Here is a 25,219-nt window from a genome sequence, read left to right on the forward strand (position 1 = left end):
GGACGAGATGAATCCTTTCTAAGGATTTAATTTCATATTTTTACCAACAGAACCATGCCACCCTGTCTGCCTACCTGCATGTTCTTTCGATACCATGTGTATCCTTGGATGTTGAGCTTCGAACTATAATCTTCTTTCAGCCACAACTCAGTGATGCCCACAATATCATGTCTTCCAGTCTCTAACTGAGCTACAAGATCACCTACCTTGTTCTGTATACTGCGTGCATTCAAATATAACTCCTTCAGTCCTGTATCCGTATCCCTTTTTGATGTCTCCCTCCCTTTACACTGTAACTCATCCCACTGACTGCAATTTTGCCCTGTCATTTACCTCACTACACACTGCCTCTGCTTGTAAACCAATGACCATATACTCAGCCTTATCTCTCTGCCAAATTAGTTTAAGCTTTCCCAAACAGCTCTAGCAAACATGCCTGCGATGACATGGGTCCCTCTCAGGTGTGTAACCCTTCACTTTTTTACAGGTCATATCTTCTCCAGAAGAGATCCCCATGATCCAAAAATTTGAAACCCTACCCCCTGCACCAGTTTCTCAGCCACACATTAATCTGCCAAATCATCCTATTCTTGCCTTTACTGGCACATGGCATCAGCAGCAATCCAGACATTGCTACCTTGGAGGTCCTGCTTTTCAGCCTTCTACCTAGCTCTCCAAATTCGCTCTTCAGGAACCTCCTCACTTTTCCTACCTATATCTTTTGTGTCAATATGTACCAAGACTTCTGGCTGCTCACCATCACCCCCCACCCCCGCTTTTAGAATGTCTTGGACCCAATCCGTGATATCCCTGACCCTGTCACCTGGAAGGCAACATACCATCATGGTGTCCTAATCACGTCCACAGAATCTTGTGTCTACTTCTCTATAACTATGGAATCCCCTATCATTACTGCAGTCCTCTTCTCCCCCTTTCCTTTCTGAGCTACAAATCCAGACTCAGTGCCAGAGACCCAGTTGCTGCAGCTCCCTGCCCAGCAAGCTGTCCCCTTTCAACAGTATCTAAACAATATACTTATTATTGAAGGGAATGGCCACAGGAGTATGCTGCACTGGCTGCCTATTCCCCTTCACTTTCCTGACAGTTACTCATTCATCTGCCTCCTGCAACTTAGGGGTGACTACCTCCCTATAGCTCCTATCAATCATCTCCTCAGTTACCCGCGTGAGCTGAAGGTGATCAAGCTGCAGCTCTGGTTCATTTATAAGTTCTCTGAGGAGCTAGAGTCTGGTGGACCTGGTGTAGATGTGCTTATCCGGAAGGCTGGAGGTCTCCAAGATTTCCCACATCTCACACAAAGAACACAGCGCAGCCCCTGGAGCCACTCTCACTGTTCTAACTCTGCACTAACAGATGAAGAAAGAAAAAGAAACAACTCACCAGATACTTAACTTGCCCAAGCCTTTTCTCACCAAATGAGCCTGTCCTTTCCAACAATGGCTGCTCCACTTGTCCTTGCCCTTGCTAGATGATGTATGTGCCATCTTAATCTAAGACTAAGAGATGAACTGTATATGGATAGAAGATAATGTCATCACTGTTGCATTAGCAACTTTTCACTGGCCACCGTAGAACATGTGCATATCTGATATTCCTTAATCACTATAGACTTCCAAAATGTTTGCGTTATAGAACCTTGGAAGCAATTTGGCATTGGACGAGACAGAAGGAATGAAAGAAACCAGCTTGCAGTCTGAGCAAGGAGGGCTGTGTAATTTGTATGTGTATACAAATAAGAGAGTACACAGGAGGTTGGGGTAGAGTGGCAGTGTGATGCAAAGAGAGAATGCATAGGCTGGTGCAAAAAAATTGTATACCAGATTGTCTAGTTCTGCTATGGTCAGGTCTAGACAGCCTGGAACTAGGCCACACTAAGCAGACCTCAAGTTGAAACTTCTCTTTCCAATGGGTTGTTGAAGTTGTATCTTAATCAGACATGTTAAATAGAAAATCGGTGGGTGGGCTCCAAATAAACTTTGCTGCATCATATATGATACCAATTTGTGATCTCTATGTTCATTTTCCTATGAGTACAGACCAGCTGGTGCATTGGATGCCCGGACCATTCACATTGAAGTTTTCAGGATGTTTTCATTAAGTTCAATGCACTCTAGTTATTGCAATGTGAATGCTTAAACTCTGTTTTTCAATTAATGTAGCGTTTTTTAAAAAAGAGGAAAACAGCAAGATAGTTTGGGACCTGTGACTACAGTTCTATTAGTTTTAAGTTAGTTATGGAAAAGGACAGATCAGGTCCACGACTTAGATTTCTAAATTGGGCAGAGCAAATTTTGTCAGTATTATAGAGGAACTTGCAGTTGTTGATTGGAGTCAGTTGTGGACAAAGGGACACTTGGCAAGTGGGAGGTTTTTTTTTAAACTAAGATATCAAAAATTCAAAATGAAGTCAGGGTGATAGTTGTAGTCCATATATACTTCATTAAGGCCTTTGATAAGGTTCCACATAGCAGACTGCTATAGAAAGTTACATTGCATAAAATCCAGGGAGAGCTAGCTAATTGGATACAGAATTGCTTGAAGATAGTAAGTAGCGGTTGATGTTAGAAGGTTTGCTTTTGGACTGGAAGCCCATGACTAATGGTGTTCCCCAAGGGTTGGTGCTAGGCCCATTGATATGTGCCATCAGTATCAGTGACTTAGATGAGAATGTATAAGGCATAGTTTTTGGACTGTTTGCAGATGACACTGAAATAAGTATTGTTGATCAAGAACATGATTATTAGGATTTACAGTTGGATTTTTTTCAGCTGGTTAAGTGGGGTGAGGAATGGCCACTTTGGAGGAGATCTTTGTGGGGTGTTGCATTTTGGGAAGACAAATGAGGGTAAGATTTTCACCATAAACTTTAGGACCCTGGGGAATGTTGTAGAACAGATGGACCTAGATGCTCAAGTTCATGATTTCTTGAAAGTGGCATCGCAAGTAGGCAGGGTGGTGAAAAGTGATTTTGGTGCACTGGCCTTCATCAGTCAGGCATTGACTCTAGAAGTTAGGATGTTATGTTGCAATTATACAGGATGTTGGTGAAGCTGCATTTGAAATACCGTGTTCACTTTTGGTCACCCTGCTATATAAAAGATGCCATTATGGAAAGAGTGCAGAAGAGGTTATTAAGAATGTTGCTAGGACCTAGGAGACTGAGTTATGGAGAGAGGTTGAGAAGTTCGGACTTTTTTCTTCAGAACATAGGAGAATGAGGGATAATCTTATTAGGGGGCACAGACAGGGTGAATGCAACAGTCATTTTCCCAGGTTTGGGGAATCAAGAACAAAATGGCTTAAGTTAAGATGAGAGGAGAGAAATTTAATTAAGGCAACATTTTTCATTTAGAGAAATGAGCTGCCAAAGGAAGTGGTTGCAGCAGATTCACAAACAATATTTAAAAAATACTGGGGCAGGTACAAGGATAGGAGGGGTTTAGAGGGATATTTGCAGGAAAAAGGAATAGCTTAGATGGGACTCACAGTCAGTCTGGACCAATTGGGTCAAGGTGCACATATTCAATGACTATTTATTTAGCAATATATCGCAGAGTAGGCCCTTCCAGCCCTTCAAGCCACACTGTCCCAGCAACCCCACAACCCCAAAAAACCCTAACCTAACAATGGGACAATTTTACAATGACCAATTATCCTCCCGATATGTCTTTGGACTATGGTAGGAAACCGGAGAACCCAAAGAAAACACATGCATTCCACAGGGAGGATATATAGAGCCTTCTTACAGAACAACGCTGAAATTGAACTCTGAACTCCAGAATGTCCCTAGCTGTAATACAATTGAGCTATAAAGAATTTCAAAGCCTAATCCTCTTCACACAATGAGAAACCTTGATTTTATTCCGTTTGTATTTGCCAATGATAACCTCATAATTTTTTCTAAAACTACATGACCATGAATAATATACAGTGTAACTTTTGAAATCTATTAAAGTGACAATATCTTATTCATTACCTTGCATATTTTAAATGCAAGAATTGATGCATTAAACTGAATATCGTGCTTAAAATAGAAAATAGACTTGCAACTATTTTTGTTTATATTATTTGAAACATATTGACATTATATTTGGAAAATGGTGTCAATGCAGACAACATCTTCAGCAGTTGACTGTCAGAAGAAGTTACCTTATTACCCTTTTTGGCGTGGCCTCAAATTATTAAGAGGTCCTTTAAATGCTTAGATTGTGAGCTGCTGACGCACAAAAGTTTAAAAAGGTCTTGCTTCCTGTTCTGTTGAAAGGAAGTTTTGGAAGAAGTTTGGCTCCAAACTGTTCAGCTGAAACTCTGAGTTCTATTATGAAAATAAACACATTTTGTTGAATTGTTTCCAGCAATAAATTGTCTGCTAGTGATTAAAGGGCATTCTTTTTGTATGTATTTGTATTAAGTAATGCATACTAATGAATATCATTTTAAGGGTCAGCTTTCACTATCTGCTTTGTTATTAGTTAAACATCTCTAATTCCTTTTGGAAGAGAGAAATAAATTGTTACTGTACATTTTAAATTATGAAGTTGTCATTCTAGCTTTAAAAGAAATTAACTTGGAAACTCCAGTACTGGATGAGCTTCATGGGTGTTGAAGAGGATTGCTAAAAACGTCTTGATTGTAGAGCCCCATTGCAAATTTCAAAAGATCACTTTGCCCTGACCGCCCCTGTGGCACCACGAGTAATCACTGGTGAGAGAGGTACAGTACATAGGATAAGGATTGGGCCTGGTACCAGGTTGTCAAAGAAGGTGAATGGCAATGGTAAGTGGGTCTCCCCATCAAGAGTTGGAGGTTGGTAACTGGAGGGGAAACAATCACCAAAGGCTGTGGCGTGTTGGATTATCCAGTTTAGGGGCCTTTGGAGGGAGGGGTGAGATGAGGATCATCGGTTTTGGACCTGGGCTGAACAAAATGTCTGGAGAGAAGGAAACAGTTGAAAAAGAGTGCTGGAGGATTGGGATATCAGATATTGGAGCATTGGGAAGGATCAGAAGAAGGGGACCTTCAAAAGAGAGTGAGAGAAGGGGGTGACAAGAGCTATCTTGATGGCATTCTATTAAATGAAAATTCTGCTGAACTGAAAATGACCTATTTATTCTTGCTTGGTTAACTAATTGTCCATCTAAACTTAATTTATTACCTTGAATGCCATGATATTGGTATGTGACCTTTTTATTGGCATTTTCAAAATTTAGATAACTACCTTTTACAACTCTGCTGGTCAAAATTTGCCAAACATTACTTCCCATCTAATGCTAGAATATTTCATAACTGAAAATAGTGGAAACAGTCATGATGATAGAAAATTGTTCTTTGATAGCACCACTTCTATATTGTTTTGCTTCTGCCTTTGCTTGAGTGGAACATGTTTGTATTGTCATGTGTCGGAGCGAGCTCAGATCTGCAAATATTAATGTCATATTGACGTCTTTGTGAGGTGTTGCATTTTGGGAAGGTAAATGAGCATAGGATTTTCACCGTGAACTTTAGGACCCTGGGGAATATTGTAGAACAGATGGACCTAGATGCTTAAGTTCATGATTTCTTGAAAGTGGCATTGTAAGTAGACAGGGTGGTGAAAAATTATTTTGCTGCTCTGGCCTTCTTCAGTCAGGCATTGACTATAGAAGTTAAGATGTTATGTTGCAATTATACAGGATGTTGGTTAGGCTGCATTTAAAATACCGTGTTCACTTTTGTCATCCTGTTATATGAAAGATGCTATTACGGAAAGTGTGCAGGAGAGATTATTAAGGATAATAAGAATGTTTTATTGGAACTGGACTTCTCTATGCACTCAGGTATTTCACTTTGGATAGGTCAGACATGACCGAAAAAATTCATACTTTTGTAACTTATCAAAATAATTATCCAGTCATGTAGAGCAGTATGACTCTGTGACTCTACTGCTGTGTGACTTTGTTACCAGGAAACTGGCTCCCAAACTACCTTCTTCTAGCTTCTTTGTTGTCTACTTGTGTCTGACAACTCTGTATATGAAGCCTACTTCTAAACTACCCTCTATTGTAAATGAAGTGAGAAGACATGATGGAAGTGAGAATTGGATGCATTGGTGCCGCCTTCTCAGTCTACTTATTATACATTAGTTACTGTGGTCAGGTAAATGTGCATAATAGAACTGAAAGGAAAATGTGCATAATAGAATTGAAGGCAGAAGGGCATAAGGATATAGATATAGCAAAAGTAGGAGACAAATAAAGATGGCACCAATGGGCACAGAAAAGCTTAAAGAATAAGTAGAATGTGAGGGAGAGGATTCTTTTATCCTCAAGTGGCCTCCAATCTACAACTGGATGCCAGCTTTATGACCAGCACCATCAGCTCTCAATGAATGAAGCTTAGTGGTGATAATTAGCCCAACAGTCTGCTGCTTCCGTATGGGATTAAAAGTAATTTTCTCTTTCATGGAAGCATACACTGTTTGCATGCAGCCCAGATTATTGAAATAGTTAGAAGGTACACAAGCATAAGAGCAGTGCAAGTGTTGGAAAAGTAGTAAATTCATGAATGTAGTATGTACTGGGATTTGTTGTCTTCTCCACAAATTTTACTCTAATCAGAATCAGAATCAGAATTAGGTTTATTATCACCAACATGTGACGTTGAAATTTGTTAACTCAGCAGCAGCAGTTCAATGCAGTACATAATCTAGCAAAGAGAGAGAAAAAAAATAAATAAAATAAAACAATAATAAATAAGTAAATTGATTAAGTATATTGAATAGATTTTTAAAAATATGCATAAAACAGAAATACTCTATATTAAAAATAGTGAGGTAGTGTCCAAAACTTCAATGTCCATTTAGGAATCGGATGGCAGAGGGGAAGAAGGTGTTCCTGAATAGCTGAGTGTGTGCCTTCTGGCTTCTGTACCTCCTACCTAATGGTAACAGTGAGAAAAGGGCATGCCCTGGGTGGTGCTGGAGGTCCTTAATAATGGACGCTGCCTTTCTGAGACACCACTCCCTAAAGATGTTCTGGGTAATTTGTAGGCTAGTACCCAAGATGGAGCTGACTAGATTTACAACCTCTGCAGCTTCTTTTGGTCCTGTGCAGTAGCCTCTCCATACCAGAGAGTGATGCAGCCTGTCAGAATGCTCTCCACAGTACAACTATAGAAGTTTTTGAGTGTGGCATAAACTCCAAAATTTTATTGCACCAGAACCAGTCTATAGGATGTCATTGCAAATATTAATCTCACTGGTGACCTCCTTTTGAATGGCCATCTGATCCCAAGCTTTGATGTTCTCTTCCCTGATGTATGTTGCTTCCACTAGTAAAACAGGGTTCCTACGCTTTTCTGCACTTCATTAATGAGCTGTGGTGGATTTGGTGGTCATTTTATCTCCAAGAGATGCAGACAGTACCTTTTTTTGCTGGTTAATTTTAGCTAGTAGTCCAGAAATTCCTGGTTCTAAATAGGAAAATAATTTTCTTTTGCAATTTCTAAGCACAGACATCCTTATGAGATGTATATAAAAATCACACACTAATGGCACCAGAGTAAAGTGGCACTTATCCCCCAACTGGCACAATTTAGGCATTTTTTCAAATGGACTTTTGGATATCTAAATCGAAGTATTTTAATAATGGAACGGACATAAATGGATAATTTATTTAATCTTTGATTGAATTAGAGTAGAGACCAATTTGTTTCTATAGCGATAGTAAGTGAAGAAATTTTCACATTAATATTGTAGCAACTTATTCTATCAGGCCACATGGAAAAAACCTTTGCAATTAATCCACTTTTGAAATAAGAGTACTATGACAAAATTCTTGTTAGTTTAAAATGGAAGGAAATTGATACAAATAAGAATGATGGTAAATGTTCATAGTAATTTTAATAAGCTAAGTTGCTTTTATTTCCCTGTAGAGTTCTGAACGTTCCTTTGTATCCCCATCAAATAAAGCAATTAAGTATTCAACTGAATTGAAGCTATTTAATGGAACTTGCACCTCATTCACTACTTTAGCTGAGTCTGAAAATGCAAAAATGAACATCATCAATTTGAAAGAAGGTAAGCTTATAGAACAAATGTCATATTTGCTTAAGGTTTCTTTTCTGTTATCTAGAAATTGAAAAGCATAGGTTCACAAGGATGATTCTGGGAATGAAAGGGTTATCATACAAGGAATGTTTTATAGCTCTGGGTCTGTACTCACTGGAATCTAGAAGGATGGGGGCAAGGGTGAGGGTATCTCATTGAAACCTTTTGAATGTTGAAAGGCCTAGACAGAGTAGATGTGGAAAGAATGTTTCCCACGGTAGGAGAGTCTTGGGCAAGAGGGCACAGCCTCAGGATAGAGTGGTGTCCGTTTAAAATGGAGATGTGGAGAAATGTCTTTAGCCAGAGGGTGGTGGATTTGTGGAATTTATTACCATAGGCAGCTGTGGAGACCAGGTTATTGGGGGTACTTAAGGCAGATCTTGATAGGTTCTTGATTGGACACGGCATTAAAGGTTATTGGGAGAAGGCTGGGGTGTGAGGCTGAGGAGGGGGCAAAGGATGAACCACGATTGAATGGTGGAGCAGACTCGATGGGCCAAATGGCCTAATTCTGCTCCAATGTCTTATGGTTTCATTGGGTGGAAAGATATTTACATTTATTATTTGGGTAAAAATTTAGATAGATTGGGCAGTAAGTTTGCAGACAAGACAAGAATGGATAGAGCTTGTAGAGTGAAGAAGCCCATCAGAGAATACAACAGTTAGTTACTTGAAGTTTAAATATACAGTTTAAGGCATGACTCCCTCACAGCAGTGATGTACAGAGATCTTTGATTCCAGGTCAATACCTCCCTGAAAGTTGTAACACAGGTAGATAAAGAAAATGTGCTTGCTTTCATTGCTAGGGCATAGTCAGGAAGTCACGTTGCAGCTATATAAAACTTTGGTTAGGCTGCACTTAGATAATTGCATGCAGTTCTGATCATCGCATTACAGGATATGGAAGCTTTGGGGAGGATGCAGAAGAAGTATACCAGGATGCTGCTTGGATTACAGGATGTTAGCTATAAGAAATGGTTGGACAAACTTGGATTGCTTTCTCTGGAGCATTGGAGGCTGAGGAGAAGCTTGACAGATGTTTATAAAATTTAAGAAAATCATAGATAAAGTAGATAGCCAGAATCTTTTCCTCCATAATAATAGTATCAAATTCTTGTGTTTGGAATATCAAGTACCAAATGGGATCACTTCCAAGAGAGAGGATGGAAGATTTAAAGGGGATGGGTGGGGTATGTCTTTTTGCACAGAGAGTGGTAAGTGCCTGGAATGTATTACCTGGGTGGTAGTGGAAGCAGATATAACAGTGGTGTTCAAGAGGCTTTTAGATAGGCACATGAATGGCAAGAAATAGAGAGAAATGGATCATGTGCATGCAGAGAGGATTAGTTTTATTTGGCATTATGATCAACATAGACATCGTGGGCCAAAGGTCCTGTTCCCACACTGTACTGTTCCATGTTCATTGTTATCTGAGTACTAAAATTATATGCCTACTTAGTATTCCTCTTGATGCATTTATAAATATGTACATTTCTCTGGTATCTGCAAAAACTGGTCTTTATGCAAGTTTGTGAAATGATAACTTTCTCTACAGATTCTGCATGATTGACTTTTTCAATACTTATTTCTATTCTTATCTTGGAAAAGCAAAGTTATTGTGTTAATGGTGTATATATTCTTAAATTTTGCCCTGCATTTGAAGAATTGGCCTACTCTTTCACTTGACAAATGCTGATTTTTTTTCCAGCATTTTCTGAATTTTCAGATTTTCAACATAATCTTTATTTTAAGGTGAGTTGAATCAATGGTAGGGTTCTGATATGAATGAGACAAGGATCCAGTTTGGGACATATTTAAGTAAGGGTTTGAGCTTGGAGTGTTTGAAGAATTTTATTGGAACAATATATACATTACCAGGATTATATTACCATGGATCAATTAAGAGCCATTGATTTCAGGGAAGTGGGGCTATACAGTGCTGTTGTCCTATCTTTTGTAACACTCCATTGAAGCTGGTTTTCATTGCCTAGAATGGGAATTTACACATTACAAAATGGCACATGCCATTATTGAGACCAATTAGACTACTGAAGAGTGTAACAAAGAGTGTAACTTAGTTTTTCTTTTAGCTTTGGGGACTATGAATATGTGCTATCTGCAAAGCTTAAGCAATCTGGAATTTTTTTTAACTTAAGTACCTGACGATTTCCATTTCACTTCAGATTTTCAAATCAATAACTAAGGACTTCTGTGCTTTATGGTTAGATTAGCTTGTTTTTCAGTGAGAAACTTTAAAAGGGTTTTTATTTCCAGTGGTACAGCAGATACTTGAACCTTTATTGCTTAATTGAAAGCTATTTATTCTTTCTTAAAAAAATAGATGAAATGCATCTGCCTAAATGTGAAAAACAGGATCATTCTAATGCTGATTATTATCGAAATTATGAATTCCTCTATCAAGATTTGAAGGGTTGTGTGACATCTGATCAACCTGCTGCTTCTCAGCTCCACATCATCAATCTAATAGCAACATCAAGGTACAGAATTTATTATATGGTTTATGTACTTTTCGGGTCTGAAAGAAATACTTCCTTGTATACATTACAAGTGATGCATAAATGTAGTGAAGTAGTATGCATATCAGATATCTAAATAGATTATAATTGGTGGAATCTGTAAACAAATATCTGTAAGTATCTTCCTATCTCATATATTTTCTACTCCAATAAAGTTTCATAGTTTTTCATTAAATAACTAAAGGTGGGGTGGAAGTCTGGTTGTGTAGAATCTGTTACAATCCAGCAGGAGCATATGGAACTTTTTTAAGGCAAAAGACTTAAAGTTAATTAAAATTCACACAGCAGGCTATGGCAGGAGCTCCCAACCTGGGGTCCACGTATCCCGTGCTTAATGGTATTGGTCCATGCTCTTTGGTGTTCTAGAAACTTTCCTAATAGTTGTCTTCAAAAATGACCTGGCTGACATTCAGCCATGAACTGACAGGAAGTAAATAACATTTGTGCTGCAAAAGTGCCAAGCCATGACCATCCCCAACAAGATAGAATCTAATTGCCTACCCTTGATGTGCAATGACTTTACTATTGCCAAGTATCCCATCATTAGCACTCTGGGTTACTACTGACCAGCCAGATAAATACTGTGGCTCCAAGAACCAGTCCAAGTTTAGTATCCTGCTGTGAGTGACTCGCACCTCAGTCTTTCCATCATCTATAAGGCACAAGTTAGAAGTATCATTGAACACTCTCTGATTGCATAGATTCATGCAGCTCCAACAGCATTCAAGAAGCTATACTGTCCATTATAATTTACACCACTCAATTGGTCTAGCCAGCCTGAACATTCAATTCTTACACTCCTACATTATCTGGCAATAGTGTGTATTATTTATAAAATGCACTCAAACTACCTGCTATTCACTCATTATTAGTACCGTTTTCTCACTGCTGCCATCAGGAAGGAGCTACAGGAGCCTTAGGTACAGGAACAGTTATTACCCCTCAACCACCAGGTTCTTGAATCAGAGTGGATAACTTCACTCACCCCAACATTGAACTGATTCCACAGCCTATGGACTCATTTCAAGGACTCTACAACTCCCATTCTCATACCATTTATTTATTTGTTTGTTTATTTACTTAACCTTCCCATTTTTTTGCATTTGCACAATTTGATTTTCATACATTGGCTCTTTTTTTGTCTTTAGCAGTATTTCATTGATTCTGTTGTGTCTTTTTGTATTTACTGTGAATGCCCACAAGATGCCTGTTGTTATGGCCTACTGTGTGCATGTATATAAGCTTCCGTTAAGGTTGTGAGATATATCACGAGGTGATAAACCTTAGTTATACAAGTGCCAGCTCTCCGGTAACATAAATACAAACAGAATCTCCTTACAGGCACTGTGACTGTTCACCTGTACACATGCTGTTTGTATTCAGCAGTTTAATCATGGAGCAGTATCCTAATTGCTTCTTAAAACTGAATGATTGCATTCTATGTACTTTATCTGAAATACTCATGCAGCCAAAGTTGTACTTCACCATAGCGAACCTTGCAACTCACAAAGATATTTTGAATGTACTTCCTGCCCTGTCACCTGTAAAATTGCCATTCCTTTTTCTCAATTCCTTTGTCCCTACCGCAGCTGTTCCCAATATGAGGCTTTCCTTTCCAGAATATCAGAGAAGTCCTCCTCCTTCAAAGAATGGGGTTTCCCTTCCTCACTATTAATGTTGCCCTCAGCCACATCTCTTCCATTCCCTGGACATCCACCCTAATCCTTTCTTCCCACTGGCTTAACAGGGATAGAATTCCTCCTGTCCTTCCCTACCACCCTATGAGCCTCAGCATTCAGCACGTCATTCTCAACTTCAACGTGATCTTACCAGCAAACACATCTTTACCTCCCCACCCCCAAACTCCGTTTTCTGTAAGGATTGCTCTCACTGTGATTCCCTTGTACGTTTGTTGCTCCCCACTAATCTCCCTCCTGGCACTTATCCCTGCACTTGAATAAGTGCTACTCCTGCCCATTCACCTTCTCCCTCACCTTCATTTAGGGCCCCAAACAGTCCTTCCAGGTGAGGCAACACTTTACCTGTGAATCTGTTGAGGTTGTCTACTGTATCCGGTGCCTTCCATTTGTAAGACACGACATAGAATGGGGGACTGTTTTGTTGAGCATCTTCGCTCCATCTACAACTAGCAGGATTTCCCAGTGGCCAAACATTTCAATTCCAATCCCCACTCCCATTCTAATATGTAGTTCATGGCCTCCTCTACTACCATGATGAGGCCACTCTCAAGTTGAAGGAATAACACTTCATGTTCTGTCTGGGTGACCTCCAACCTAATGGTATGAACATCGATTTCTCTAACTCTTGGTAATTTTTCTTCCTTCCCCTACCCTCTTCTTTTATTTCCCACTCTGCCTCCCCTCTTACCTCTTCTCTTCATCTGCCTGTCATCTCCCCTGTTGACCCTCCTCCTTCCCTTTCTCCCATGGTCCACTCTCCTCTCCTATCAGACTCCTTCTTCCTCTTCAGTCCTTTCCCTTTTCCATCTATCACCTCCTAGCTTCTCATTTCATACTACCTCCCCTGCTTACCTAGCTTCACTTATCATCTTCTAGCTTGTACTCCTTTCCCTCCCCTCTCCTTGCTTTTCCCCCAACTTCTTATTCTAGCTTCTTCCTCCTTCCTTTCCAGTCGTGATGATGGGGCTCATCCCATGGTCTTCTCCTGCTGTGGCCCATTGACTTCAAGGTTTGACATGTTGTGCATTCAAAGATGCTTGACTATTCATTCCTTTGATGCTGCCTGATCTGCTGACTTCCTCTAGCATCTTGTGTGTCTTACTCTAGATTTCCAGCAGCAATATAACTTCTTAGATTTATAAGATGGAAATGTATGTTTTAGTACAGAGTCTTGCACATCTATGTGTAACTGTGAGATATTGTTAATGCCTCCAACCACAATCTTACAAGAGCATAGAATCTGAAAAGAATTATGGTTGCTGAGTAGTCCAATTTAGCCTCTAATTCTTTTTGTTTCTATCAAACCCATTAATCTGAAGATATTGAATCAGTCACTAGTTAACATTCTCATAATTTAGAACACACAATAAATGCTAGTCTTGTGAACAATATGCAGACCCCTAAATAATGAATACATTTTAAAATGAATCTTTTGGGGAAAATTAAATACTCTGAGTTTTGTAGTGAATCACTGTTGCATTTTAAAAACCTAAATTTGCACATTTTAAGCTTCAACAACAGATTCCTATTTAACTCATCTTTAGGCCTTTAATGAGAACTTTCCTGCACTACTTTGACATCATGTCATGGGATTTTCTATATCTACTATACTTGAGTGGGAAGATAATGATCTGAGTTAATTCCTAGCTTGATGTGTGATAAATAATTTATCTTGAAGCAAAATAATGGGTGTCAACATGTATAGCTGAAAATCTTGTATGGACTGGTTGAATTACTGAAGGAGAAGATTCAGATTGAAAACAATAGCCCATATTTTCAAAAGACTGGATTGTCCTGGGTCCATGTTTGTTGCCTACATTCCTAATTAAAATAAAGAAATGACAAGGTCTCCATTCATAGTCCTGGCTATAAAACTAAGGACTGAAGTAAAATTACTAAATACATTTAGGTACTCTTCAGCGAGTCACTGATCCACTAATGGCTGAGTGGATGGTCTCTTTTGAACCATTAGCTATCAGCTGCATTCAGGCACAAAATTTACTTCGCAATTCTTTTTCCTGTTTGAGATCTGTCTTATAATTGACCTCATCCAAGCTTTACATCACTTAAATCAGTAATTTTTCCTTTGATTCAGCATCCAAATTTGTTCAAACACTATTCTAATAATCTTAATACATCACAGATAAAGGAGATTCCAAGAGAAAGCTTCACTAGCCCATACTTTCAAAGAACCGGATGGTCCTGAATCCATATTTGCCATCTGTGGTTCTGCACACCCACACTTACTTTATCCAGATGAGGAAGATTGGACAAGCATTAAAATTGATATATACGTTCAATGACCATACTTATTAGGTACCTCCTGTTCTAAATAAAGTGACTATTGACTGTATGTTCATAGTCTTCTCCTGCTGTAGCCCGTTGACGTCAACGTCAGAATCAGAATAGGTTTATTATCACCGGCATGTGTCTTGAAGTTTGTTAATTTAGCAGCAGTTCCATACAATGCATAATATAGAAGAAAGAAAAATAAATAAATAAATCATAATACAGTATACTGAATAGATTTAAAATCATGCAAAAAACAGAAATTATATATAATAAAAAAGTGGGGTAGTGTTCAAGGGTTCAATGTCCATTTAGGAATCAGATGGCAGAGGGGAAGAAGGTGTTCCTGAATTGCTGAGTATGTGCCTTCAGGCTTCTGTACCTCCTATCTGATGGTAACAGTGAGAAAAGGGCATGCCCTGAGTGCCAGAGGTCCTTAATAATGGACGCTGCCTTTCTGAGACACCGCTCCCTAAAGATGTCCTGGGTACTTTGTAGGCTAGTACCCAAGATGGAGCTGACTAAATTTACAATCCTATGCAGCTTCTTCGGTCACCGCCCCCCCCCCCCATACCAGACAGTGATGCAGCCTGTCAGAATGCTCTCCGTGGTACATCTATAGAAGTTTTTGAGTGTATTTGTTGACATACCAAATTTCTTCAAACTACTAATGAAGTATGGTTGCTGTCTTGCCACCTTTATAACTGCATCAATATGTTGGGATCAGGTTAGATCCTCAGAGATCTTCACACCCAGGAACATGAAACTGCTCATTGCCTCCACTTTTGATCCCTTTATGAGGATTGGTATGTGTTCCTTCGTATTACCCTTCCTGAAGTCCAGAATCAGCTCTTTCGTCTTACTGATGTTGAGTGCTAGGTTGTTGCCGCGACACCAATCCACTAGTTGGCATATCTCGCTCCTGTACGCCATCTCGTCACCATCAGCGATTCTACCAACAATGGTTGTATCATCAGCAAACTTATGGATGGTATTTGAGCTACTGTATGCCTACCCACACAGTCATGTGTATATAGAGAGTAGAGCAGTGGGCTAAGCACACACCTCTGAGGTGCACCAGTGTTGATCGTTAGCGAGGAGGAGATGTTATCACCAATCCGCACAGATTGTGTGGTCTCCTGGTTAGGAAGTCGAAGATCCAATTTCAGAGAGAGGAACAGAGGCCCAGCTTCTGTAACTTCTCAATCAGGATTGTGGGAATGATGGTACTAAATGCTGAGCTATAGTCGATGAACAGCATCCTGACATAGGTATTTGTGTTGTCCAGGTGGTCTAAAGGTGTGTGAAGAGCCATTGAGACTATATCTGCCATTGGCCTATTGTGGTGAAAGGCAAATTGCAATTGGTCCAGGTCCTTGGTGAGGCAGGTGTTCAGTCTAGTCATGACCAACCTCTCAAAGTATTTCATCACTGTGGATGTGAGTGTGACCAGGCGAAAGTCATTAAGGCAGCTCACAGTATTCTTCTTAGGCACTGGTATAATTATTGCCTTTTTGAAACAAGTGAGAACTTCCACCCGTAGCAGTGAGAGGTTTAAAATGTCCTTGAGTACTCCTGCCAGTTGGTTGACACAGGTCTTCAGAGCCTTACCAGGTACTCCTTGCGAGTGTTCACCCTCTTTAAAGACAGCCTAACATTGGCCTCTGAGACAGAGATCACAGGATCATCAGGTACAGCAGGAATCTACACAGCTGTAGTTATATTCTCCCTTTCAAAACGCATATAGAAGGCATTGAGTTCATCTGGTAGTGAAGCATCGCTGCCATTCATGCTGTTGGGTTTCGCTTTGTAGGAAGTAACGTCTTGCAAACCCTGCCAGAGTTGTCAACATGTTGTGCATTCAGAGATGCTCTTCCGCACACCACTGTTGTAATGCATGGTTACTTGAGTTACTGTTGCCTTCCTGTCAGCTTGAACCAGCCTGGCCATTCTTTGATCTCTCTTGTTAACAAGGCATTTTTACCTGTGGAACTGCTGCTCACTGGATTTTTTTTGTTTGTTTGCTTTTCATACCATTTTCTGTAAACTCTGGAGACTGGTATGCATGAAAATTCCAGGAGGTCAGCAATTTCTGAGATACGCAACCCATTTCATGTGGCACCAACAATCATTCCATGGCCAAAGTCACATAGATTCACATTCATTCTTCCCCATTCTCATATTTGGTCTGAACATCTGAACCTCTTGACCATTTCTGCCTGTTTTTATGTATTGAGTTGCTGTTACTTGATTAGCTGATTAGATATATGCATTAATATACAGCTGTGCCTAATAAAGTGAGCGCTGAGTGTAAATGCAATTTGTAATTGTAAAAGTTAAGAATTTTCACTTGTGATGTGGCTTGTAATGGTCCCAACTGTCACTTGGATGATTAACTAAGAAAGTCCATGATTATGTCAAAAATTATATTTTTAGAGTTCGAAAAAGTGCATGAGAAGATTCCTGTAATGGAGCAATGTACATTATTCCTATCTTGTTGTAGTTCCTCTTCTTCAAATTTTCTTAATTTTCACAAAGAACTCTATGTGAATAGCAAATTGTGGAATGTCATTTTGTATGTTATTATTAATTTGATTTTAAAGAAAATATTCAAAACTGACTGTCTTTCTGCTTCTAATTCGGATTTTATCTCTTTCTTGTTAACTTCAAAATTTCTGAACTCGTCTCCCGTTAACCTGCTCTACTGCATTGAAAATAGTTCCTGTAGTTACAAGTTTTAATATTGTTCACAACTTTTTCTGGGTGCACCCTAAGGAATCAGTGTTGTACCTCTTCCACTCCTTTCTATTTCAGATGTATTATGTAAAACTTATTAGTTCTAGTAATAGTTTTCTTTACTGAGAGTCCTGCATTGGAACATTCGTGTATCTACAAACGTTTGTACATCAGTTGTACTTTTCATTTCCATCCTTTACCAAAATATACTATTTAGCAATATTGTATTTTTTGGCTTCCATGTGTTCCAACATTTTTTCTTATAGTGCTCCTTAAATTGGTCATCTGCAGATTTTTATTTGATGCTAAGTATACCATACTACATTTATTAAATGAGTGTTAGTTTAGGGCAGAAATTAAATAAATTTCGAGAAGTAAATTCGAAGTATAGAATTTATTGTGTCCTTTAGGGAGTGCAGCATTGATGTGATCTGGACAAGTTCGCATTTACATTCTACGATAAAGCAGAACTAGCTATTTCATTTAAATATTTTAATAATGAAAAATATTTCTCAAAATTTAAAATATGTAATTAAATATAGCTAGCATTCAAAATTCTCTTTTATCATCAAAACAGAGAACTCCTTTAGATAACCAGATTTACATTTTCACTTGAGTTCAGAAATTTTGAAGTTAACAAGAAAGATAAAATCTGAATTAGAAGCAGAAAAAAGGACAGTTTTGAAGAATTGCTTTAACACCAAAGTAATAAATACAGTACATACAAAGTGACATACTACAATTTACTATTCACATTCAGTCCTTTGAGAAAATTAATAAATTTGAGGAAGAGAACCACCCCCCCCCCACCTAAACTTGGTTTCAAATTTAAATTTGAAGGAAATACTGTATGATGAAGATATACTAAATTTTGTATATTTGAACTCCTTGTAGTTCTTTTCTATTGTAAAATTAAATTATGGTTACTTTCTTTTTTTGTATTACAATAGTATGAACAGAACAAAGAAGTTCATTAACATGCAAGTAAGATTTACTCATGGAAATGATTGCCATAAATGCAAAATCTTGCTGGTTATACAGAGCAAACAACCAATGACCTTGAGTATCATCGGAGAAGTTCCTTCATTAAACCTTACGGTAACATACCTGTTATCAAAATTCTATATTATCAAACTTACAGTAATTATTCAGAACACATTAGGAAGGATTTCTGAAAGTATATAATAATACATTGTGTGCTAAACATTGATGCAATTATATTTGGTAGTCTTTGTTCTCACGGTCTAAGGTAGGAGGGGTTGATACCAGGAACGTATTACTGATGTATACACAGAAAATGCTGGAGGTGTTTAGAGTCTTCGAATCATAGAGTTATATAGCATAGAAACAGGTCCCCTCAGCCCAACTCTACCATGTTAGTCACATTTGCCTGTGTTTATCTCTACACCTTCTGTGAACCTGTTCAGTTTATACCTCTACCACCTGTGGAAGCTCCTACCATGTACCCACTACCCACTATGTCTGTATGTGGTGAAAATTTGCCCATCAGGCCCCTTTAAATCTTTCCGCTCTCACCTAAACCTTGAATTTTGACTTCCCTGCTCTAGGTGCAGGGGTGGGGAAGGAGACAATGAATGTTCATCTTATCTATGCATCTCATAATATTATAAACATCTGTAAGGTAACCCCTCAGTCTCCTTCACTTCATGGAAAAGAGTTCCAACCTATCCAATCATTTCTTATAACTCGAGCCCTACACTCTGAGCAACTTATTCACTCGCTCTAGTTTAATCATGCCCTAACGTTCTTGCCTATCCGATGACAAATAGGACATCTTCCGTAATGGCATCTCATTTTGCATAGCTGAAACTGAGACTCAGCTACCAATGTAACAGGTGGATGACTAACTACAAGATCTTTAAAACCTTGCTGATTCTTCTATTCTTTCTTGCAAAATACATTGTTTCATATTTCTTCATATTAAATATGATGTCATTTTCTTCCCATTTTGCACATAAAGCATGCTAAAATCCTCTTTGCTGTGAACTACATTTCCAAGTTTTGGGTTATATGTATTCTTTGAGTTTGTTCTCCGTTCCCAAATTCAGGCCATTGACAATCTTAATGCAGATCCTTTGAAGACTGTATATTTCCCTCTAGCCTGATGAACAACAATTCACCTTTATTTCCTGCATGCTGCCCTATAACTAATTTTCATTTTTATTGTTATGACAAATAATTGGGCCTCAATCTCATTCACAGTTCAATTATTTGATATATCCTGAAGGACCAAGTGCATGTCAACTACGTTACTTTCAATGCTCACTTAAGTTATTTCATTGTTGTCAGACAAATTCATATATACACCATAAAATAGCACAGCACAGAAGGAACACTGTTGGCCCATCAAAGAGCAATCCAGATAGACCTGCCTTACTTTCCTAACATCCCTATGGTATTTTAAACTTGAACCGTGAATTCTAATTCTTTTTTTTACAAAGAAATAAGTAAACTGCTCTATGGTACCGCTAACTAACACAAACACAACACAAGATCCTTATGTCAGCAGATCAGAAAACTGGATCATCCTGATAACTGAATCTGCTGACATCTCCATTGTTATAAGAGGATTAATACAAATTAAGGAAAATGTTATTTGTAAGGAGAATTGGGCAACAAAAGCTGGAATAGTTTTGTCCGTATTAATACATTTAGATTGTTTGTTAATAGCCATGGCTCTATATCACTTTCAAATATGTAATATGGCAGTGTAGTTCCAATGTGAAATGTAATCATGATCATTGATATAACAGCATGGTGACAAATGTATAGTATAATGTTCAAATTTTCTTGATAAATCACATTATATTTTCTTAATGACTAAATTTCTTGAAGACAAGAACATTAGAATGGTGACATAGAATGAAATGCATTTGAATGAAAGTTATTCTGAATTAAGTGACAATATTGTATAATTTCTCAGGTATCTCATAAAACCAATATAACATGGCCAGGACCAATCAAGGTTGATCCTAAACTCCCAGAAACATCTGTAGAGCTATTGAAATGGGCCTCAAACCATGAGCTTCCTACTGCATCTTTGACAGAGATTCCATTGGTAGATAAGATTGAAATTAAAATTAATATTAAAGGTAAGTGAAAGAAAAATTTAAAACAGTTATTCAAATTGGTAATTAAATGTTTTTGTTCGCATGCACATGATGATGTCAAGTATATTTCGATGGGGAAAGAACAACAAAAATGCTGAGAGCATCCAGAAGATCAGACAGCATCTGTAAAAAGAGAAACAGTTTAACATTGCAGATCCAGAAGTCTTCATTATGAAATTCTGAGATCCTGGAATGGTATGTGATATGAGCAAATTTAAGTAAAAAGCAAAGTAAAATTGGGAAAGATATCAGAATTTTGGAGTAGGAATTGAGAATATTTGCTGGAGTGGTGTCGCTGGTGTAAGATTTGATAACTGAAGATATTAGTGAGGCTGGTATTGTTCATTCCAGATGTGCACTAACAGGTAAACTTAATAGGGGTGTTTGTAATAATGATTGATTTCAATAAATTAAATGGGAAGATTTATGTATGAAATTGCCTACTTCAAAATCAATTGAAATTTCTGGTTGCTTAAGAAATATCATTTATGTTAGCTTCAAGTCTCTAGGATGAAGATCATTACAAACGTGCAAAAAATTGAATTTCAGTTAATGTGAATTTCACATACTTTTTAAATTTTTACAACTTAGTTTTTAACTAAAAACTAGAAAATAATTTTACATTTAACAGGAATACAGGATTTGTGATTGAAAAGCAAGCACCTTTTTCAAAGTGCAAAGGAAGGTGCAGTTTAGGTACAATGTGTGTCAAATACAAATACTCTGAAGTGGTCTCAATAAAGTGCTGTGAAACCCTAGTCAAATGGATTATGATTGTCAAGGTCATTATTGAACAGAAAATAATCTCTTTCCATGAGAATGCATTTTGTGACTATTATGCATTTAATATTCTTGTATCTACAAAATATGGATTTTTCTTTTGAAAAAGTATATTTGACAATGAGCTATATTTTTCCCTCAGTTAATGGCAACCATATTTCTACAAGGCAAACAGAGTCTACAAGTAATATTATTAAGTCCATTCACTGTGGAGAACTGGGGATGGAAATCACTGTTGTTAAATCTAAGAAGGTATGTATATACTGTACATTGTTCTTAAGACCGGGAGGAAGGATTTATATTTGTACCCTTGGGGCAAAACAGCTCTGAAACCTTGGTTTCTGACCTCATTCAAACAGGAGCAAAAAGAGCTCCCTAAAGCTCACTTAGTTGTAGGAGAGCAGACATTTGGGCAGCTGTTACATCAATATTGGTCAATATAAATATTATTAATTTTTAATGGAAGAAGTTTTCATAATGTAATCTCTTCCATTCATTGGTTGTCAGTTCAAAATGCACTTATGTAGTAAAATGTGATCTGAACTGTTTATTAAAGTTACTGATCTTTGCATGTCTCTTTTCAGGATTTAATAGAGGAAATCACATTATTGGATGAGAATTGTAAAGGAAACATTAATGAAACACATTTCTATTTAGAACATCCCTACACTGAATGTAAAACTACAGAAAGTATGGATGGTCATAACTATATTAACAAGGTATTAATTATTAATAATTGCTCTTGCCAAAACACTTCCAAAGCAAGTTAATACTATTGGCATATTGGATTTTGTCATACTAAAGCAGAATAATTGCCTTTGACATAAATCAATTTATTGAAGAAAAGTGTTTATTTGATTAGGTTTAAATATTGTAAAATGAATCAATTTGAGCCATATTTTGTGTATGAACTGTATGTTGATCCCCTGGGGATCTATGTCGAATACCTGTGGTAATCTGAAAATGTCAACTAATTGAGCAATACGCTAATGAATAGCACTCAAGTATGAACCAATGCTTTTTACAACAAGATGCAAAGAAACAAAACTTTAGAGTAAGAACTATGAAATGGAAGAATAAGTAAAAATGTTGCATGCACAGATGGTCACTTGATTATGTGTTTAGTGTTGATATAAGAGACTGCTAGATGTAGCATTTAGCAAAAGCTCTTTAGCCACAGGATGGTGAATCTGTAGAATTCATTGCCACAGATGGCTGTGGAGGTCAAGTCATTAGCTATATTTAAAATGGAGGTTGATAGCTTTCTGATTAGTCAAAGGGTTTGGGGAGAAGACAGGAGAGTGAGGTTGAGAGAGATAATAAATCAGTCATGATAGCAAGGCAGAGCAGACTAGATTAGCCAAATAGCTTATTTCTGCTCTTATTATTGTTTTATTAGTGATGACTTACTGGTTTGATGGTGCTCTAGCTTGTGAGGTCATTTCATCACAACCTTTTCCAATGATCCTTTTCTTGTGATATGCATTCAATTGAGTAGGAAATGGGTGATAGCAACAGACAACATGTTTTGATAGTTCAGTTACAGAGCAAACCTAAAGCTATTTCCAACTAGGAGGATGTTGGCAACATTCTATCCAGAGGTCAATCTGGTGACTTTAAATGTCTCCACTATATGCTAACTCTCACAATGATCTGAGTGTGTTCTCGCAAGTCCAATAAATTGCACTACAACTCACTTACTCTTGTAATATAACCTTCTAGTTTGTATGCTACATGTTAATTTTTTGTGTTGTGAATCTGCACAAGATCCTTCCATATAGCCAAGTTTATTAATTTCATAGCATTTATAAAAATATCATTTTTCCATTCTTTGTAATATCACATTCAGCCACTTAAACACCATATGTCATTCTTGTCCTTTAATTCACATTCTCTACCACCTTTGAAGACTCTTTGCAGCTTTCTTAAAGCTTACTTTACCTCCTATCTCTGTATAATCAGTAAAGTTAGATAATGATGTTGACTCTGCCTAATAATAATTTCCAGGATCCCTGTTACCATTCCATTAATAATAGATACTAGCATTCATCTGTACAATTATGTTAGGCTGTGGTTCCCCTTTTCCATCTGCTGTGAATGTTCTAGAATTATCAAAATCTAATAGATGATGAGCAGGTGTTTGATATGCAAGAAGAAAAGTAGAACAAAGGAATTCTTTTTTAAAAATCCATATTGTAACTATTAAATGATTTTTAAATATTAATCTCAATGAAATAGTAGCCTGTGAATTAACCAGTTTCAGATCAGTGATAGAAATCGATTGAAACCCTCTACAACACACACAATCTATCACAGTGATAAAAATAGACTGAAACCCTCTAATTCGGCACCCTTGATCCTGACTGATACCAAACCGCACTAAATGTGATGGACAGAAGTTGCCTGTAATAATTTTTCTCTGTTAGCTGAGGTCACAAAATTTGTACTTGTAAGTTTATTGGCTGCAGATTAGTACAGATGTTAGTTAATTTTAGGACTTGATTGAATTATTTAGTATAGATTGGTACTAAGGACTCAAAACATGCTGGACCATGGGAGTTGCCAGACCACAAAATAGTGGACCAGAGTGTTTCAACCTGTATGATTAGCATTGGCATCTCTGAGTTCAGCATTTGGGTAAAAATTAAGCAGGGTTCCAGTGTCTTTTCGCTACTGAGAAATCCTTATTGCAAAATATACATTAAGCAACATTGTCTGAAAACAACAATTAGTAGCTTGACTTCAGTTGGTTTTTTTTCACACTGTTCTTTATTCATTCTCCCCTCCTTGTCATGATCAAATAACCTACTTGGAATCCATCAGAAATCACATGAACAAGGTAATACGAGGGTGTTGATGGTTGTTGAATGTTGCTTTAGTGCTTTGGTGCTCTCAGAAAATGACTACAGATTAAGATGGAGAAAGGAACTGTAGAACTGTAAATAAATCAAAATATATAATAAGCATTCTCACTGACCTAGTGCTTGCTCTACTTGTAGTTACAATTAGAAAACAACTAATAAAATACTATTTTCTGCACAGCTAAACATAAAGTTATCGAATGGAGAGAAAATAAATTATGATGTAAGTAATCTTTTGAACATATTTTTCTGATTTTTTTGAAAATCAACTAAAACACAGTCATTGTGAAAATCCGTTATTCATTATGCATATTAGATTATTGTAATAACACCAAGGCCAGTAAATGTATTTTGTCCTTTTCAATAATGATCATCAGACTACTTGTACACTTCATGACATGCAACATGTCAGTGATATTAAAACTGATTCTGATTGTGATACTATGACTGGCACAATATTTTGTGCCTAATTTTAAGTAGAATTAAAATTCCAACTAATAATTTTCTAGTTATTTTGATTTTTCATGTTATATTCTCTTCTGAACAGATAACGTGTCCACGTGTACAAACAATTTGTGATATCCTTAAGCTGAACAGTACTAATGAAGGAAGATATATTAGAATTCACGAGCTTCCTAACTTTGAAAAGCCATCTTCAAAGCTTTACAACTACACAACTGTCTATGGAGAGGTACAATGATATTTTCAGCTTTTTAGCTATTATGTGTTTGTCCAGTGACTCTGTTCTTGCTTGGCATTAGTCTTAGTTTATTATCGTTATATGTTCAGAGATACAGTGAAAAGCTTGTCATGCATACTGTTCTTACAGATTACACAGTGCCTTCAAAGTTCAAAGTAAATTTACGATCTAGGTACATATATGTCATCATATAGAACCCTGAGATATATTTTCTTGGGCATACTCAATAAATCTATGATGGAATAATAACCGTAATTGAATCAATGAAAGACCACACCAAATTGAGTGTTCAACCAGTACACAAAAGACGACAAACTGTGCAAGTACAAAAAGAAATCATAATAATAAATAAATAAGCAATAAATATTGAGAACATGA

The 25,219-nt window shown here is 37.5% G+C and overlaps 1 protein-coding gene across 4 annotated transcripts in view; it reads left to right on the forward strand.

The window, feature by feature from the left end:
• Positions 1–25,219, forward strand: part of LOC134359822 (transforming growth factor beta receptor type 3-like) — a 137,601-nt gene that overhangs the window by 86,519 nt on the left and 25,863 nt on the right. For all 4 annotated transcript variants that reach the window (XM_063073524.1, XM_063073523.1, XM_063073526.1 and 1 more), the window contains exons 5-12: positions 7,933–8,077; positions 10,449–10,605; positions 18,320–18,467; positions 20,314–20,482; positions 21,423–21,532; positions 21,865–21,999; positions 24,323–24,364; positions 24,689–24,832. In XM_063073524.1, the coding sequence (XP_062929594.1) occupies positions 7,933–8,077; positions 10,449–10,605; positions 18,320–18,467; positions 20,314–20,482; positions 21,423–21,532; positions 21,865–21,999; positions 24,323–24,364; positions 24,689–24,832 (1,050 nt within the window). The remainder of the gene's footprint in view (positions 1–7,932; positions 8,078–10,448; positions 10,606–18,319; positions 18,468–20,313; positions 20,483–21,422; positions 21,533–21,864; positions 22,000–24,322; positions 24,365–24,688; positions 24,833–25,219) is intronic.

This window comes from Mobula hypostoma, chromosome 21 (genome assembly GCF_963921235.1).
Source record: "Mobula hypostoma chromosome 21, sMobHyp1.1, whole genome shotgun sequence".
NCBI classification, from domain to species: Eukaryota; Metazoa; Chordata; class Chondrichthyes; order Myliobatiformes; family Myliobatidae; genus Mobula; species Mobula hypostoma.